The sequence below is a fragment of the Eriocheir sinensis genome, chromosome 45 (genome assembly GCF_024679095.1).
Source record: "Eriocheir sinensis breed Jianghai 21 chromosome 45, ASM2467909v1, whole genome shotgun sequence".
Lineage (NCBI taxonomy): Eukaryota > Metazoa > Arthropoda > Malacostraca > Decapoda > Varunidae > Eriocheir > Eriocheir sinensis.
The window spans coordinates 8,180,159-8,198,969 of NC_066553.1; the positions used below are offsets into that span (position 1 = coordinate 8,180,159).

General features: G+C 41.6%; 1 protein-coding gene across 5 annotated transcripts in view; it reads left to right on the forward strand.

The window, feature by feature from the left end:
- LOC126980701 (equilibrative nucleoside transporter 1-like) overlaps positions 1-13,473 on the forward strand; it is a 79,872-nt gene extending 66,399 nt beyond the window's left edge. For 3 of the 5 annotated variants that reach the window (XM_050830849.1, XM_050830847.1, XM_050830850.1), the window contains exons 2-9: positions 7,590-7,671; positions 8,564-8,706; positions 9,024-9,169; positions 9,448-9,680; positions 10,121-10,337; positions 10,590-10,675; positions 11,350-11,549; positions 11,900-13,473. In XM_050830849.1, coding sequence (XP_050686806.1) covers positions 7,590-7,671; positions 8,564-8,706; positions 9,024-9,169; positions 9,448-9,680; positions 10,121-10,337; positions 10,590-10,675; positions 11,350-11,549; positions 11,900-12,011 — 1,219 coding nt within the window. In that variant the 3' untranslated portion in view covers positions 12,012-13,473. Of the gene's footprint in view, positions 1-6,871; positions 6,955-7,589; positions 7,672-8,563; positions 8,707-9,023; positions 9,170-9,447; positions 9,681-10,120; positions 10,338-10,589; positions 10,676-11,349; positions 11,550-11,899 lie in introns of those variants that run through there. The other 2 variants (XM_050830846.1, XM_050830848.1) reach the window with 2 other exon arrangements.
- The last annotated feature ends 5,338 nt before the right edge of the window (positions 13,474-18,811 follow it).

Consider the following 18,811-nt stretch of genomic DNA (forward strand, 5'->3'; position numbering starts at 1 on the left):
CTTTTATGGCCCTGGTGGCAGTTTGACCCTTCTCCTGTACCATGAACCTATAAAAACACTCATTGGAATCCGATTAATCTCCTTCTCGGCCTTTGGAAATTGTTGATGAGAGGGATGGAGGCCTCTGAGAATACCGTCCTAGGAAACAGAAGAAGCAGGAAGAGTAGGAATCCAGGAGGAGGCAAATGGATGAGAAATTGAAGATGCAGGAGGCGGTGGAGGATTATAGGAACCAAGGAGATCGAGGAAGAATAAAGGTGTCAAAAGGAAGAAAAATAGAGGAAGAGGAGGAGGACTGGGATTAAAAGAGGAGAGACAGGAGAAGAAAGAATATGAATAAAGGAGGAAACAAGAGGAATGTAGATGATAGAAATAAAAGGAGGAGGAATAATGTATAGGAAGAGAGGAGGTAGGAGGAGGAGGAGGAGGAGGAATATATGAGAGGAGGCAGAAGAAAAGAAAATAGAGGAACGTCACGTATAATTATTTGCATCTTTCCCTTGTTCTTATATATCAGGAGTATGATTACGTGTGTCAGTAGTAGTAGTAGTAGTAGTAGTAGTAGTAGTGGGAGGAGGAGGAGGAGGAGGAATATATGAGTGGAGGCAGAAGAAAGGAAAATAGAGGAACGTCGTGTATAATTATTTGCATCTTTCCCTTGTTCTTATACTATATCAGGAGTATGATTACGTGTGTCGTTAGTAGTAGTAATAGTAGTAGTAGTGGGAGGAGGAGGAATATATGAGAGGAGGCAGAAGAAAGGAAAATAGCGGAACGTCACGTATAATTATTTGCATCTTTCCCTTGTTCTTATATATCAGGAGTATGATTACGTGTGTCGTTAGTAGTAGTAGTAGTAGTAGTAGCTAGTAGTAGGAGGAGGAGGAGGAGAGGCTTTCATGCACGAGGCTCATTCTTAGTCACGGAAAAGCCCTAGAGTTGTGTGTGTGTGTGTGTGTTTACCTAGTTGTATTTACCTTGTTTTGACATACGGGAAAAGAGCTACGCTTACGCTGTCCCGTCTCCATATCCGCTCTTATCCAACTTTTCCTTAAAATCATGAATGTTTCTTGCACAAACCACCTCCTCCTCCAGTCCATTCCACAGCTCAATGCTTCTGTTTGGGAAGCTAAACTTTTTCACATCTCGCCTACACGTGGTCGCCCTCAATTTCTTCCCATGTCCTCTTGTTTCTCTCTCGCTCCACACACACAGGTCCTCTCTGTTCGGATTCTCCACCCCACTCGCCACCCTGTACACCGCTATCAGGTCTCCTCTTTCTCTTCTTCTCCCCAGGGTTGTGAGCCCCATGCTATTGAGTCTCTCCTCGTAAGTCCGATCCCTAAGTTCCGGTGCCATATTAGTTGCCATTCTCTGTACTCTCCAGCTTTCTTATATTATTCTTTTCGTGAGGAGACCAGACCACTGCTGCATACTCCAACCTTGGCCTTATCATTGTAACTATTATTTTCTTCATCATCTCCTCGTCCAAATACACAAATGCCGTCCTTATGTTCTTCAGCAAATTCATAGTTTGTCCCGTAATCCTGTTGATGTGTTTGTCCAGTGACATGTTTTCTGAGACAGTCACTCCCAAATCTTTTTCTTCTATTCCTCTGCATATTATCTCACTTCCCATCTTAAAATCATATTCACATCTTCTACCACTCCTACCAAACTCTATTTTTTTTACATTTCCCAAGGTTGAATTCCTTCTGCCATGTACCACTCCACTCCCATATTTTGCCCAGGTCCCTCTGCAATGCCTTACAGTCTTTCACATCATTGACTCGTCTCAACAGCTTTGCATCATCTGCAAACAAACTCACATAGCTGGTCACTCCGTCCACCATATCATTTATATCAACAGCAAACATTATTGGCGCCAGCACCGAACCTTGTGGGACCCCACTCATCACAGGGCACCAGTTGGAAACCCTGTCCCTGATTATTGTCCTCATTTCCCTGTTAGTTAGGAAGTCCTCCAGCCACTTAATCAGTCCATCACCCACTCCACCCCTATTTTTAATTTTCCAAACTAGTCTTCTGTGTGGTACTTTGTCGAATGCCTTTTTCAAATCCAGGTACACTCCATCCCCCAAGCCTTCTCTCTCTTGTATTAAATCTGTCACCCTTCAGTAATAACATAACAAGTTGGTGACACACGATCTCCCTCTCCTGAATCCAAACTGGCAATCCGAGATAATTCTCTCATTTTCTAAAAAATCCGACCACCTGTTTTTAACTAGCCTCCCACATATCTTCGCAACCACACTAGTGAGTGATACCGGTCTGTAATTTAATGGGTCCTCTTTCTTTCCTCCTTTATATATTGGTACTATGTTTGCTCTTTTCCAAACTTGTGGTACCCTTCCTTCACTCAGGGAGGCGCTCATTATGGAGTGCAGTTTCTCTGCAAGTTGCTCACTGCATTCTTTCAGGACCCACCCTGATACTCCATCCTGCCCTGTCGCCTTTCTTACATCCAGCTTTTTCAAGCTTTCTTTGACCTCATGCACCGTTAACTGTATCTCCTGCATAGCCCTTCCTCTTTCCTGGCCCGGTGGTTGTACGAATTCGTCTTCCTTTGTGAAAACTTTTTGAAAGCTGTTGTTCATCGCTTCTGCCATCTCTGCTGGGTCTTCATATGTAGTTCCATCCATTTTCAGTTTATCGATTGTTTCTCTATTCTTTAATTTGCCGTTCACATGTCTATAAAATAATTTAGGTTGGTCTTTGCATTTGTGTGTGTGTGTGTGTGTGTCCTGTCTGCTAAGCTACCCTACTCTCCATTTCGTTCACTTGTTCCTTTATCAGTTGCTTCTATAATGGGACTAATAATCATTCCCATCTCCTTGTGTCCAGTTATGCTCTTATGTACCGTCCTCGAGGTTATATAGTTTAAGGGTGGTATTCGCAGACGCTCCCTCCTCTCACAGCTAATATTTCCAAATGCCACAAAGGTTATCAGAAAGGTTCCCATGAGTGTTTTTTTTTTTTCACGTTCATGGTACAGGAGCTTTGTCATATTACCACCAGGGTCATAAATCTACCCATGGAAATACCCACGACTCCTACGAAAGCCTTATCAAATGTGGGTGTGTGAGCCCTGAAACGTTTAAGAATATGGTCCTAAGCCTCTTCAATTAGTCTTAGGGTCGTATTATAAGACATTTCGCCGCCCATGACCACATATTTGACAAGGCTTTCGTAGGAGTTGCGGGCATTTCCAGGAGTAGTTTTATGACCCTGGCTGTAGTTTGACCTTTCTTCTGTACCGTGAACCTCAAGAAACACTCATTAGAATCCGACTGACCTCCTCTTTGGCCTTTAGAAATAGCGATGTGGAAAATGTCTTATAATACCGACCTTACAGTGTAGCAAGTTATCCCGTTCCTGGTGCCCCATTTCTGCTATACTGTTCCGTGCTCGAGGTCAAATAGTCCAAGTTCTATTCGTTACGCTGATATTGACAAGTGATCCAGCTCTTTATTTCTTGTCCTTCTGTACTGTCCCGCTCACGAAGGCATTAATTTTAAACCGAATCAGATTGTATTGTATTGCATTACTAGCTCTATATGTATTTTCTTGTTGTGTGATCAGTTGTATTAAGGGTAGGCGGTGGCTGAGTGGTTAGCGTGCTGGGCTCACATTCACGGCGCCATGGACAACGTCGGTTCGAATCTCCACGCTACCACCTGGGGTTTTTCAGTCACCGCCGAGTGGCCTAAGACTACCCCCATGAAGAAAGCCTACCGGCGCAATAGGCAGGAATGTAAAATAAAAAGTTACCTTATATCATTACTCGTAGTCATTCAGTTCAAAGTTCATCAGTTTGATTTGTAGTGTGTCTTGTGTCTTGTCACTTTTTTTCTGTTATTGTTGTTGCCCTGTGGACTGTGGCAGCATGTTATTTGTTCAGCACACTCCAGTCAGATTTCTAAGTCATTCATCACCCTAGAATCTCTGGTGTGATACGGTGTCCCGCCACTCCTCATTCACTCGGGGAGATAAGATGCGCCAGCGTGGTAATTTTCCTTGGAAATGAACGAGTGTTCAAGAGCAATGAACACTGGGAGCATGGCATGGCGGCGTCATGGAGCCACGAGGCAGCGAGGAGTCAGGAACACGTGGTGGGAAGTGCTTCTGATATGCTTTCCCGCCTCTTCACGCCGAGGAAATGGTAGATTACTCTTATCTTTTCCCGCCAAACAAACACGTGGAAGCGCCTTGTCTGTGTGTGGGGGGCGGGGACGGGGCAGAGCGGGGCATTGTCGCGACGGGTCGAGGGGTTATCGGTTTCCTGACTTGGATTACAGTATCAGGAGGTGACGGGGCACTGTGCGCTAAGGAAGTAAACCAAATTCAAGAACTTGAAAAAAAAATTGAACATGTCTAAAACTTCAGTCATTCCCATTCATTGCTCGCTGCGTCCATAGTACCATAGCATCTATTTTTGCTTGTTCCCTATACATTTGTTCGTAAGGCGAGAGATATTTTGACTGTGTGACGGGGGGCAAGGATGTGAGATGTCATCGAGGGATGCATGAGCTGTTCCGTGAGTACCTCCGAGAAAGGAGCAGCAGGTGCTCCGCGTGGACTCCGGCTTGTGATGTTAATCTGGCATGAGGTCAGTGCCGCCGCGGAACTGACGCCGTGTGTGGTGTTGACTCGACACACACACACACACACACACAGTCACACACACTAACAGAAGGAATTACCACCAGGAACACAAGAGGACATAGTAAAAAATTGAGGAAGGGAAGATGCTTGAGAGACATAAAGAAATATAGCTTCCCGCAAAGAAATATAGAGGTTTGGAACAGAAGTGAGAATGTAGTATCGGCGAGAAGTGTGCAAAGCTTTAAAGAAGAGTTGGATAAATGTAGATACGGAGACGGGACCACACGAGCGTAAAGCCCAGTCCCTGTAAAACTACAACTAGGTAAATACACACATGCACACGTAGAGTCATGGTCGTGGTTGAGATTCTGCATTGCTCATTATGTGATTCTTTTTCTCGTATATTCGTGTACCTTGTTATTTATTAGTTATTAGTAACAAAATAAGATGCTAGACCAAGGGCTCGAAACACAACTTTGTAATGGAGTATTGGAGATCCGCTTGGCGCCCATACAACATGAGGGGGAGTTATTAAAAGATAATGAAGGAACCAAGTGGACGTATGCTGTAGCGGCTGTACTGTATATGCTGGGGTCAGTTGAGTTCACGCGGCGTATGATGTCAGGTGTCGCGGTTTGAACCAGTCACCATTATCAGGCTGGAGCCCCCACGCCCCTTATTCCCCGTCCTATCCGACAAACACTCACGGAAGTCACCTGAGTGCGAGACACCTGGAAAGTTCCATGCGTGCCGGGGTCATTATCGTGATAGCTTGGCCTCTTGAAACTAAGTTATCATGTATGAACCACCTCGACTATATGTATACCATAAACAGGAAGTTTGCTTAGTGTTGACGCGACACGAAAGACACGAGATATTGACTGAAACATTGTGTATTGAGTTTACGTCCATCATGGGGCCTTTGAATTTATCTTTTACCTCTGGAGAAACTTCATATGTATAATCAATTTAATGGTGTATAATGTAAATTCGGTTTTCTAGCAGACCTATACTATTAAAAAAAAAAATATCCATGGTAACGCAGCCGGAAAGGTATGAGAGGTAATGATTAGCGAAACACATTAAATATTTCATTGTCTGATTAGTGCTATTCCAAAAAATATATATACCCCGGAAAAAAAAATCAAATCATAGAGGTTAATTTCAAATGTCTGAGCATGTAGATAAATCGAAGGTAACAATTATGTTGTACACTATACGTCAAAAGAAGCACAAACTCGGCTGGAAAAAAAGATACAGTAAGTCGAAGGTACACGGTCAAGTGCTGCCCTACTTAAACATACTCTGCGAAATTGACATGCCCAGAAGGAAGAAGAAAATATGTTGCACCATCACCCAGTCAGCCGCCATCAACCATTATCCCGATAGGCTGCCAAATGCGTGTACCACCGCATGCGTGTTTGGGGGTTATATTTAGCCACATCGGAAGGTCGGACGATCTGCTGCGCGGGCCCTAAGAGCAAAAATTAACCCATACCCATCATTCTTATTACCACCGTCAGCAGCAGCAGCATTATTGTTATTTAGTATTAGTATTGGTATTATCAGTAGTAGGCTAGTAGTTGTAGTAGCAATAATATTAGTAGTAGTCTTGTTATAGTGGTGGTTGTGAGGGTTTTAAAATTTCTGGTGGTGGTTGTGGTAGTAGAGGGATTTAATATTGGTATAGTGATGGTGATGGTGGTAGTATCAGTATTTATGATGGTGGTGGTAGTGATGATGTATAGTAATAGTGGTAATAGTTGTTGACCGTTCTTCTTGGTTCACTTTTTTTTTCTCATCCGGCGTGTTCCTGAAATGGTTGATCTTGATCTTGATGATTAATGCGCAGGGCACCTATAGGCATACAGGTGCATAACACGCATAGTAGTCACAGTTATATATCACAAAGTTATATAACTCTGTGATAGTAGTTCAACCCTGAAATGCTGTAAGGCTTCAGTAAGATTCCTTTTAACCAAATTAGTAGACGGGTTATAGTGCAATGTAAAGATGCGTGCGTGACTGTGTGTGTGTGTGTGTGTGTCATTCATCATGGTCTAATCACGTACTGGACTCGCGATCGCTAACCCGCACTCTCCGCGTTGTGAGCTTGGAGTTACATATTCACGGATATTATTAAGTAGGCTACACCCCACATCACATGCACACACACGCCTAGGAGGAGGGCACAACCAAGGCACAACGTCCTTCTGACACACGCGGTGCCCATTCACTGCTGGGTGGGCTCGGGACACGGATGAAAGGAGACTGCCCATCCGTCTCCTCGTCAAACGGGAATCGAACCCGGGACCTCTTGGTTGCGAGGCGAGTATTTTAACCACTGCACTACAATGTGTGTGTGTGTGTGTGTGTGTGTGTTGAAGAAAAAATGTAATAACAGCAGGTGAAGGTGGTGGTGTATTGGTTAATTAAGGCTTCTTCATGTATCTGAATTGGTTAATTGAGTGGGAAAGAGTTATCAGGATAAAAGGTATTATAACTACACAGGCAGAGGTAGTAAACTGCGTCCAGGTGTAGTAACTATACTATATATGCTTTGATTACCGAGGCCGCCTCCTCCCTGTGTAGCAGAATTGGTTGGTGGACTGAGTTGGGATTTTGGGAAGTGACAAGGAGGCTACGAGGCATTCTAATAACAGAGGGGAAAGTGGTTGTGAATTAAGATTAGTGGATGAGTTGGAAAGTGACAAGAAGGATACGAGGCATTCTAATAACAGAGGGAAAAGTGGTTGTGTATTAAGATTAGTGGATGAGTTGGAAAGTGACAAGAAGGATACGAGGCATTCTAATAACAGAGGGGAAAGTGGTTGTGTATTAAGATTAGTGGATGAGTTGGAAACTGACAAGAAGGATACGAGGCATTCTAATAACGGTTGTGTATTAAGTATTCCAAGTGTTGCATATTATGATTACTAAGGCTGTCTTTTTTTATGCTTCAGGGGCGGTCTTGTGTACGCGTGCTTCCTGCTCCTCGGCCTGGGCACGCTGCTGCCATGGAACTTCTTCATCACGGCACAGTCGGTACGTCTCTTGCATGCTTATTGCTTCGTTCCCACTGCCGTTGTTGCTTTAGGGATTGGTTGCTGACCCTGAGGTGTTTTGAATGGTATATGAAGACACTACATATTCGCGGAGGATGGGTACGCCCCCCTCCCACCACCACCCCATGTTCCCATCCCCCGCGATTAAGGCGAGTCAGCAAATAGAGCAAACTTACCCCAAACCCATTATTTTTTTTATTGTTTAAGTTATTTCGATTACCTTCAGACCCTCCATTTGAACATATGTTGAATTTTAAGGCACATTTATGCAGTAATACTTACTGAAAACAATACATGTTTTGTCCCGAGATCTACGTACCATAAACGAGAGGTTATTGTCATTTACCCACTTCAGAATCCTCCATTACTCTCTATTCTGTCCCAGTGCATTGGGTCTTACAATCTATTTAAGTAAATTTTGTCTTTTCATAGTAATTGTGGTGGGGTGGCATTTGTTACAGTGTTAAATTTTATGTAGTATATTTGTTTTCATTCAAACTTATAGAGCATGTTGGTACTGCATACATGGCAGATTTTAAATATTTGATTTCAAGCAATGGGATGTAGCATGTATACAATGGTTGACCATTACGTCATGTAAGGGGTTTCGTATATGATTCTGGTGTTGTAATTTTTTCTATTAATCCTTTAACTTCTTTTACTACTTACTGCTCATTTCATTGTTTTCAAATGCCTCACCTCTATACTTTTTTATATCTAATACAAAAATCTCTATTTTTTTCTTTATCTCTTGCTGACCTTTACAGGTAGAGGCAGCTTTTTTTTGTGATGTATAATGTATACTTTTTGTTGGTGCTGCATGCATGTAAATAGGCGGGACTGAATTTCTAATACACTGCACACACTTTCAGTACTGGGACTTCAAGTTTGAAAATAAAACAAATCCCAATGCAACACGGACAGAGTTGCAACAGTTGTATACTCCCATGCAAGTCTGCTTCTCTCAGATACCCAACTTTATATTCTTATTTATTAATGCACTCTTCAGTCACAAGTGAGTAGTGGTTACATTATTTTTTTCTTTGTCCCTATTCCAGTTTTGACAAAAAATATTTTTTGTCAATCCTTTGCTTTTGCAGGTATAATCTTGCTTGTGGTTGATCAAAAAAAATTTTTTAAATGAAAAAAATCACTTAAACTTATTATGAACAAGTTATTTGTGTTATATTGAATCATTTGATATTGTTCCATTATAAATCTTTTGTGAAGTAGTGAAATATCTGTAGTTAGTAGATCAGCTGAGTGTTCTGTGATGAATATAAACATCGCAAAACTTGTTTTCTAAGTACCTACTCCTTGCTCGGTTGACAGGCTGCCTCAGCGGTTGCGACTCCTGGTGTCCATGATTCTCATGATTGTGTTCTTCACCCTCACCACCGCCTTCACGCAGATCAGCACAGATGGCTGGCAAACAGGTTTCTTCGCCTTGACCATGATCATCATCATCCTTATCAACAGTAAGTGGGTAGTACCATGGGAAACATTAATAAAGTCAAGTGTGTGACAATGGGAAGTAGCACTACCTAGAGTATGCATGTCCGAGTTGCACTTGATGGGAATCAAGTTATGTTAAAATCATCTTCTCACCATTTCCTTATCAGGATGTTCGGGCTACATTTGTAAATGTTTATTGACAGACATTTTATTCATAAGTGACTGAGTTCACCAACACACTTCTCTCATCTTCAAAAGTAAAGACTATTTCATCCTCCTTAATGAATCCCATCACCCACAGGTTCTGGTGCCATATTCCAAGGAGGTTTGTTTGGCGTGGCCGGGATGTTCCCTGAGAAGTACATGACTGCTGTTGTGTCAGGCCAGGCTCTAGGAGGTGTCTTTGCGTCAGGCGCCCGCATTGTGTCCCTCTCAGTGGGGGCACAGGATGCCATCTCTGCATTCATTTATTTCAGTATTGCTGTGGTGGTCATGATCTTCACATTGTTGGCATACCTTTATATGTCAAGGACAGTAAGTATAATCACCTGTTCTGTATTTATGAAGATGCAATATAATATAAAAATGGTCGTTATAACAGGTTACGCTTACTCCAGCTTATATGTTGTAGCATATAAAAAATATTTGAATCCTTAACATAATCTACAATACACTTATTAATACTATCTAGCTATTTATATTTCATTTTGTATCCATAAGACATAACAAACTGCACAGTAGAAGAAATTTTTAAAGAGATTGTAAATAGTATAGTACTGTTGTGAAAATTTCAATATCTCTTGAAAATATATACTTCTACCAGTAAAGAACTCATTATTATTGTTTTTTCATTCAAAATTAAATCACAATGAGCTCAAATGTCTTATTTCAATAAAGCAAATTTTAAGATACAAGTTTCGTGATAATAAAATAATTGCAGTCTTTCACTCAACAATGTCTACATATTTTTTCAGGATTTCTACAAGCATTACACTAACTGCCAAAATCCTGAGAAAGGGAAGCTGACTGATGCTCCTCCACCTGAGAGGACATTCAAGGATCAGGTCAAGATTTTTAAAGATATCTGGCCCTTGGGAATGTCTGTGTGGGGAGTGTTTGCTGTCACTCTTGGTGCCTTTCCAGCCCTCTGTGTCAAGATTATTTCCTCAGTAGAGAATGAAACTTGGTCTGGTATGTCTCAGAATTATTAAAATATTATTTACATTGGGGAGTGTTATTAATATAATTGATTTGTCTGCCCTTGCCTTGCTCCTACATGGCAAATTGAGCCTATATTTCTCTTTGTCTCTTTTATGATTTAAAAGAAAAAAAGTCCTTTTCTATAATGAGATGATATGTTATTCCTTTTTTGGTTGCTCATTTGTTTTCATTATTTCTCACAAGGACAGTATACTAACTGCATTTGCATTTTCACTTTTTCAGATATATACTTCCAACCAGTTGTTACATTCCTCTTGTTTAATATTGGGGACTACATTGGACGTCAGTCTGCAGGGTTCATCATGTGGGTGAGTTTTGCCTTCAGTGGCAACAGTTTTAGAGCTACTTCATGTGTGATATGAAGAGGAGGGAAATCTGTCATAAAGGATATGCATGGCCTTGATGTGATGTGACAAATGGCATAGTTTTGGGTACAGAACGAAGGTGGCAAGAAAAAAGAGGAAAGTGCATCTAGGTTAAGATAGACCATTGAAAGCAGGGAGGCACTACTTAGAGCTGAAGAATCCTGCTTACTAGTTTGTTCTTTTATTGAGCTAATAGATTGAACAAGAGAAGAGAAAAAAAAACAATCTAAAAATGGCAGAGTAAGCAGAGGGGAAAGGACCCCAAAACCAAAAAGTATGATGAAAATGCAAGAAAATGGAAAAAAGAAATGATAATTACAAAAAAGCTGACGAATGATAGGTTGGAGTGGGAGAGGATTATAGGGGAGATTACATAAACACTGAATGCAACCCATTTTAACTTCAAAACACAAAACTTTCATATGATCATACTGATGGTATTGTAACGGAATCTTTTGCCATGGTCCAAGGCAAAAGTTCTTCAATGGCATATGAATGTGTGGTATGACCTATTATACTGGAAAATCCTTGTTCTTATGACTACATGAAGCTTTTCATGCTTCCCAAACTATGATTGTGATGATGACACTATATACCTTCTTGTTCCATTGTTACAGCCTCGTCGGGGTTCCAAGATCCTTTATGTAATGGTGGTATTGCGAGTTGTATTCATTCCTATCTTCTTATTGTGCAACCACAACCCTGACTCGCGCATCCCAATTTGGTTTGCTCATGACTCGTGGTATGTCCTCTTCATGCTCCTCTTCTCCCTCTCCAATGGCTACTGCTCATCACTGTGCATGATGTATGGCCCAAAGTGAGTACACAACCCTACCTATTGTATTTAGGTGTGGATACTTTGCCATTGTTTGATTGTCCAAGTAGAAGCAACTTAACATGTATCCATATTACCACATAGTGTAAGCTATTAGGAAGAGAAGGAACTTAAGTGAAATGTGTACAACTCCTCAATAATATTTGCTTTGTGCAGAAACAAGACCATTGCCTTCTAATCAGTACCTTTTTATTGTTGTTTTTCATTGGGGCTTTCCTTACCCCCCAAAATATGCTAGATTAGAATGGATTTACTCCTCTTGTTCACACTCATTTATAAACTATTCCCAATAAGTTGTGAGCATGACCCTTTACATCATCTCTTTATTTCAGGATGGTGACAGAGGACAAGGCTGAAGTGGCGAGCAGCATGATGGCAGCCACGCTAGGACTCGGCCTGCTGACAGGAGGCCTCTCGTCCTTTGCTTTTGCTCTCATTAGCTAAGGATTCAACTCTTGATAGGTGCAGGACAGTCTTGGGTTCTAGACTGATGAAATCAGTCACTGTCAGTTCTACATTGATTTAAGTATTTGACAGCTTTGTCAGTGAATAGTAAGCTAAAAGGGGCTCTTTCTATTTATGTATATAAAGTTATTTTTATACTTTCAGAATTAAAATGAAACCCTACCTCCATTTAATCATGTTTTTTATATTTTTTGTGGGAACAAACTACTTATTTATTTATGTATTTATAATCATGAATTATAGTGGGGTATGCTAGAACAAATGTAATTGGTTCTAAAACATTGTTCATTATAACATTTGTTCATTCTATCATACACTGAAATACATGTATTTATGGGTAATCCGTTCCAGGGCCACTGCCAAAACCAAAGTTACCACTCAACACTACGCTGATGCATGACAGGCTCAAGACCTCCCACAGCTGATATTTCTCTGTGTTCGTTGTAGCATTTTTATTTGTTGTAGCATCATAATTTCATCAATGAAATATGTTCGCCATAGCATATTTTTTAGCAACATTCATTCGTTGTAGCATATCCCACTGTATTTGTATTTCATAAAGATTACAAAACAATGAATATATGCATTTTTGCATAATATTCGTGCTTGGAAAATTGTGTACTCATTATATTGACGCGCATTTCTAATTCACGAGATAAATAGGCGGACTAAGCAATGTATGTGTGTATGTCTTAAGTTATGATGTTAGTTCACAGGTTTGTTCCTTGTGAAGAGCTTTGATAAAATCTATCAACTACAGACATATTTTTATTCAGATTTTATCATCATCATCATATTCATCACCATCACATATCTCATGCAAAGCAAGGAAATAGGAGGGAGGAGGAAATCAAACAAATCTCATAGTGACATGAACTGTTCACATACATGTGACACTAAACTTTCTCCTTATATATATTTTCATTATGTATGCCTGAAATGGCATTCATAATAATCTTTATACTTTTTTTTTATCAGTGGCCTTGACTAAGAGATCCTGAAACAAAGTGGCTTCCAGAGCTCAGTGTTTCCTTGTTGCTTTCATCACATTGCTGTCATTAGTTTATGTTTAATGTTATAGTATGAATAGTTACAATCTGCACAGCTGTAAATCTGTTATGTATTTTCAGACAAGGTCTATGTTTTTAAAGTGTTTCTTTAATGAAGGCAGTATTTTGCATTCTTTGTAAACTCCTATAAAAGCCTGGTTGTGTCTTCTAAAGAAGAATGCGTTTTATTGAAATCTTAATAATGGCAAACATTTAGGTGTCTTTTGACAGCGATGAGCTGTTACAAATCTTTGTTTTCCGGTGATTTGGCATCAAGCAAAAGATTATGTATATCTTAATGTACCTAGGCCAGTCCTTCAAATTAGACCAAATTTCAAAGTAAGACTAAGACTGTAATGTATTTGTTACTAAATAAATTCATATTATTTATAGATATAGTCTCTAAATTTACCGTAGGCAAAAGAAATACACAGTAAAGGTAATGGTAAATTTGGGGGCAATACACCAGATCTGCACATGGCCTTGGTGCTCATCTCCATCTCATTTGCCCTTGAGCCTGTGGTGTGTAAGAACCCGTTACAGCAGCACACAGACAGATGTGACATCTGAGCTACCATCTTGGAAGCAATTACTCAGTCATCATCAACCAACAAAATAAACACCTTTGTGAATATCATTTTCACCATTATCATCATTATTGCCTCACTAAGCATGATAAAGGGATTTAGGATGAGAAATAGTAATTAACCCGGTAGCAGCAACGGGCCAAATTTGTGGCTTTACCGTGTAGCAGCGACAGGCCAAATTTGTGCCATGATTTAAACCCCCTAAAATAGATGATACATAATCTGATCACAAATGCTTTGATATATATTATGAAATGGTTTGTGTGAGGGGTGATTTTTTCTCATTTTTCTCGCTTGGAGGTACCATTAAGAAACATGATCCCCAATGTTACTGGGTTAACCCATAAATTGCAGCAGGGAGTGGTGAGGCATACAGACCCTGTGTGGGAACATTGTGAAAAAAATGAGTATTGCCAATTTGGTTGAAGTGTACCTCAATGTCTTCTAAGTAGAATCCCATATCAAACCATATATAATATAATATTTATATACAAAGGGTTTTTAGCATGGTTGTGGTCAGAAGTTGTATGTAAGGTGTGAGCATCAATGAGCCAGCGTGGCGTCGCAGGGTGTGTGGCAGTGTCACCACCGGATGAAGATCAAATTTCCTGGATAGCTACACTTAGAGCTCCTAGTTTACTGAAAAAATAAGGTCCCTTCATTTCCATTACCATACATTATGAATAAGAGACTTTCTTTATACTAAGAACCAAGTGGTTAGGAAGCTTAACTGAATAGGCTAACATGGAGTGCAGCCTACATGTCTCTCCAGAATCATGAGTGTAACTTTCTTTACGAATCATTAATTACAAGTTTTGATTAATTAACAAGTTCCTCACATTAACCTTGTAATTAAATTAATATACCTAAAGTCTTCCAAGGCTTCTAGCTCAAAGCAAAAAAAAAAAAAAATACTGATGAAAAAAAACCAGGTGTGGCAACACTGGTGTGTGATGTGAAGTGCTATCGAGAGATGACACGTTGAACTGCATGTCATCCAATTTTGAGACACTTCCAAGTAATGGCGCAGTTTTGGTACATATTTGAATATCATGCCTTCTGTGAGGTTGTCACAGTCTTCCAGTAAAGCCTTAATAGAGGTTTGCCACAGTTTATGGGTTATTTACATTTATGGATGAAGATGAAGAGAGAGAGAGAGAGAGAATATTACATAAACTAATGTAGATATTCAGAGAGAGAGAGAGGGAGAGAGAATATTACATAAACTAACGTAGATATTCAGAGAGAGAGAGAGAGAGAGAGAGACAATAGTGATGTTTAAGGCAGTAAGGGGACTAGAAAAGGTGAACAGGGAGGATTTTTTCTGACGAGATAATGGAAGAACAAGAAGTCATGAATCCTACAGGTTGAAGGAGACTAGATGCTGTAATGATGTCAATAAATTTAGTTTTCTATAGAGTAGTGTTGATGTCTAGAATGAAATGGATGAGGAGGAGGTGCACACAGGACACATCCACGACTATAAAGCCAAGCTGGGTGAAAGTAGACATGGAGGCAGGATAGTATGAAATTAACTGTAGGTAATCTTGTGCACTACGTACATCCAGGTAAATATATATGCAGAATCAGTCAGTTAATGGCAATGATTAATTGAAACCAAAGTGGGAGAATATTTATGCACCATATTTTACTAAACTCATTTTTACGTATTTGTACTTACATTACAGTTACGAATTTAAACTAATGTTGTGTGGCGACTAAGCCTGATGGGCGAGCCTCCCATAACTCACTCTGCCAGGGGGGGTACTTCTTTGGCCGGCTGGTTAAGGAGTGGCTCTCCCGTCTCGCTGGTCGCAGGTTCGATCCCCGTCACCGGCAAAGCTTTTCCTTGTCTGGATTAATTTCTTGTGTGTTTCGTTACACGCAGTGGTCGTGTTGGAGCATAGTTAAGAGAATAATGTTACACCACCGGCCAGCAGACCACACTCCAAGCACGGGCAAGCGGTGTGCCTCAACCCCAGACCACCACACACGGGCATGAACCTCCAGAACAGCCACGAGACACACCGCACCAACGCTCCCAAGGCCGCCAACACGAGGGGACAAGGCAGGGCAAAGACAGGCTCACAGTGCAGGTTTTCCACTTTACTAAACAGCTCCAACCATGTACAAACACTGGTTTACAAGGCACAGTAACTCCGGGCACTCAAGAGGGGCACAGACACAGCACTAGGCTCACAGAAGCGGGCAGGGGCGGAGGAAACAGCGGCACACTCTCTCGTCTTTGGCAGCTCAGACCTCACTCTCCGGCAGCTCAACCCTCTCTGTCTCTCCGTGACGGGGCTCGCTTCAGTCTCACCCGCCGCGATGCACCCCATGCCGCCGGCCATCACCCAGCCCTCTGCGCCCCCAAACTAGCACCCCCGACACAAACAACACAAATACACCCAAAAATACCCCCCTGGCATAACAATAATTCTGGCATTTCACTGGTGGCAAAGCGGTGGCATCCTCTCCTGTGATTCTGTTGTGTCACCCCGAGTGGGTAACAGGTAGAGTGATGGCCCATGCTCTCCGAAGTTCATAGAAAATGGGAAATCTCAACACACAGAAATTAATCTACATAGGAATGGGGAGCCGTGCAGTGCGGCGACTAAGCCTGATGGGTGAGCCTCCCATAACTCACTCTGCCGGGGGGGGGTACCTCTTTGGCCGACTGGTTAAGGGTGGAAAGCCTTTCTTCGTAAGATTTGTTGCGCAAGGAAGGGATCATTTTTGTTGCCCAACGCTGAACACCTTCTAATCTAGCAATGTCCTTTGCATGGTGGGGAGATCAAAACTGTACCGCATATTCCAAGTGGGGTCTGACTAAACTATTGTAGAGTGGAAGTATTACATCTTTATTCTTGAATAAAAAGTTTCTTTTAATGAAGCCCAACATTCTGTTCGCTTTATTTGCTGCATCGATACATTGATGTGAGAATTTGAGGTTTGACGCGATTTTGACCCCCAGGTCTTTAACGCATTGAACGCTTGTGGGTTTAACACCACCCATTTCGTTATCGAACTTCTTATTTTTTGTTCCAACTTGAAGGAGCTGGCACTTGTCTATGTTAAAAGGCATCTCTCATCTATCCGACCAAGCGGAAATTTTGTGCAAATCCTCTTGGAGGCTTTGCCTGTCTTCATCGGTGAGAGCTGAGTTACCAATCTTTGTGTCGTCTGCAAATTTACTAATGCGATTATTGATTCCAACATCCACATCACTGATGTAAATAATGAAGAGCACTGAGCCAAGAACCGAGCCCTGAGGGACGCCACTAGTGACCGGCGCCCACTCTGAGTTAAATCCGTCAATCACCACTCTTTGTTGTCTGTTGCTCAACCAATTCGTGATCCATTGGTTTACTTGACTGTCAATACCTATTTGCTTTAATTTATAAAGTAATTTATGATGTGGGACTTTATCAAACGCTTTCTGGAAGTCAAGATAGACTACGTCTAATGATTTGGTTACGTCATAAACTGAGAAGAGGTCGTTATAAAAGGTCAATAGGTTTGATAGGCAGGATCTTTTGTTACGGAAGCCATGTTGCGAATCCCCAATTAATGAGTGGCTTTCAAGGTAACTCACAATTTTGTCTCTAATTATGCTCTCAAGTAGCTTACCTACAACTGAAGTTAGACTAATGGGCCTGTAATTACCTGGTATTTTTTTGTCTCCTTTCTTAAAAATCGGTATCACGTTAGCCTTTTTCCAATCCGAAGGAACGATGCCTTGTCGCAAGGGCATATTGAATACGGTTGTGGGAGGAGACTATTTCGCTCTGTGTTTCTTTAAGCAGTATAGGATATACTTTATCGGGTCCGGAACTTTTATTTGTTTTAAGTGATTGGAGAGCTTTAAGGACTTCATCGGTTGTTATTTCAAAATTAGGCAATGCATGCTCGAGATTTACATTAGTACTGGTGCTGGTGGTAGTGGGAGGAAGACTGTTAGTATTAAACACCGAGGAAAAGTAACTGTTTAAGAGATTTGAAATGTGTTGGCTGTCAGTCACCAGTGCACCGTTATCAGTCACTATAGTGCACCGTCAATGTCCTTTGTGCTTCACAGACCATGCCTACTCCTCCTGCATATTAACCAAAATAAAATAGTTTCATATTTGAAGATACTCAAAATTAAGGAATTTAATGAGAGAGAGAGAGAGAGAGAGAGAGAGAGAGAGAGAGAGAGAGAGAGAGAGAGAGAGAGAGAGAGAGAGAGAGAGAGAGAGAATTTTTATTTCAAACATGCAGTTACATCTGAGTTATTTATTTTCCTCGCTCCCAATCCCAGTATCTCAATCTGCGAGTCTGAAGATCCGTGCACCTAGACCTTGCTATTTTAAGTACAAAAAATGGTATACCTAAACCTAGAGTACGTCCCTCTATCAAAGGACTCTACCACAGAGTTATATACCTAGAGCGCGCGCTCCCGTGTTGTGGGGTTAGCGGCAGGTGAGGAAAGCTACCCTGGCGCGGCAGCCATCTTGGGGAGCCCACTTTCCCTCACTCTGTGGTGGTGGTTTTGATGGTGGTGGTGGTGGTGGTGATGACGATGGTGGTGGTGATGATGGTGGTGGTGATGGTGGTGGCGGTGATGATGGTGGTGGTGATGGTGGTGGTGGTGATAGTGGTGGTGATGGTGATGGTGGTGATGATGATGGTGGTGGTGATAGTGGTGGTGGTGATGGTGGTGGTGGTGGTGGTGATGATGGTGGTGGTGGTGGTGGTGGTGATGATGATGGTGCTGGTGTTGGTGGTGGTGGTGATGGTGGTAGAGGTGGTGATAGTGGTGGTGATGGTGGTGGTGGTCTGTGATAGTGGTGGTGGTGGAGGTACGTGATAGTGGTGGTGGTAGTGGTACGTGATAGTGGTGGTGGTAGTGGTACGTGATAGTGGTGGTGGTACGTGATAGTGGTGGTGGTGGAGGTACGTGATAGTGGTGATGGTAGTGGTACGTGATAGTGGTGGTGGTACGTGATAGTGGTGGTGGTGGAGGTACGTGATAGTGGTGGTGGTGGTGGAGGTACGTGATAGTGGTACGTGATAGTGGTGGTGGTGGTGGTGGTGGTACGTGATAGTTGTGGTGGTGGTCTTGGTGATGGTGTTTTTCAGAGAGAGAGAGAGAGAGAGAGAC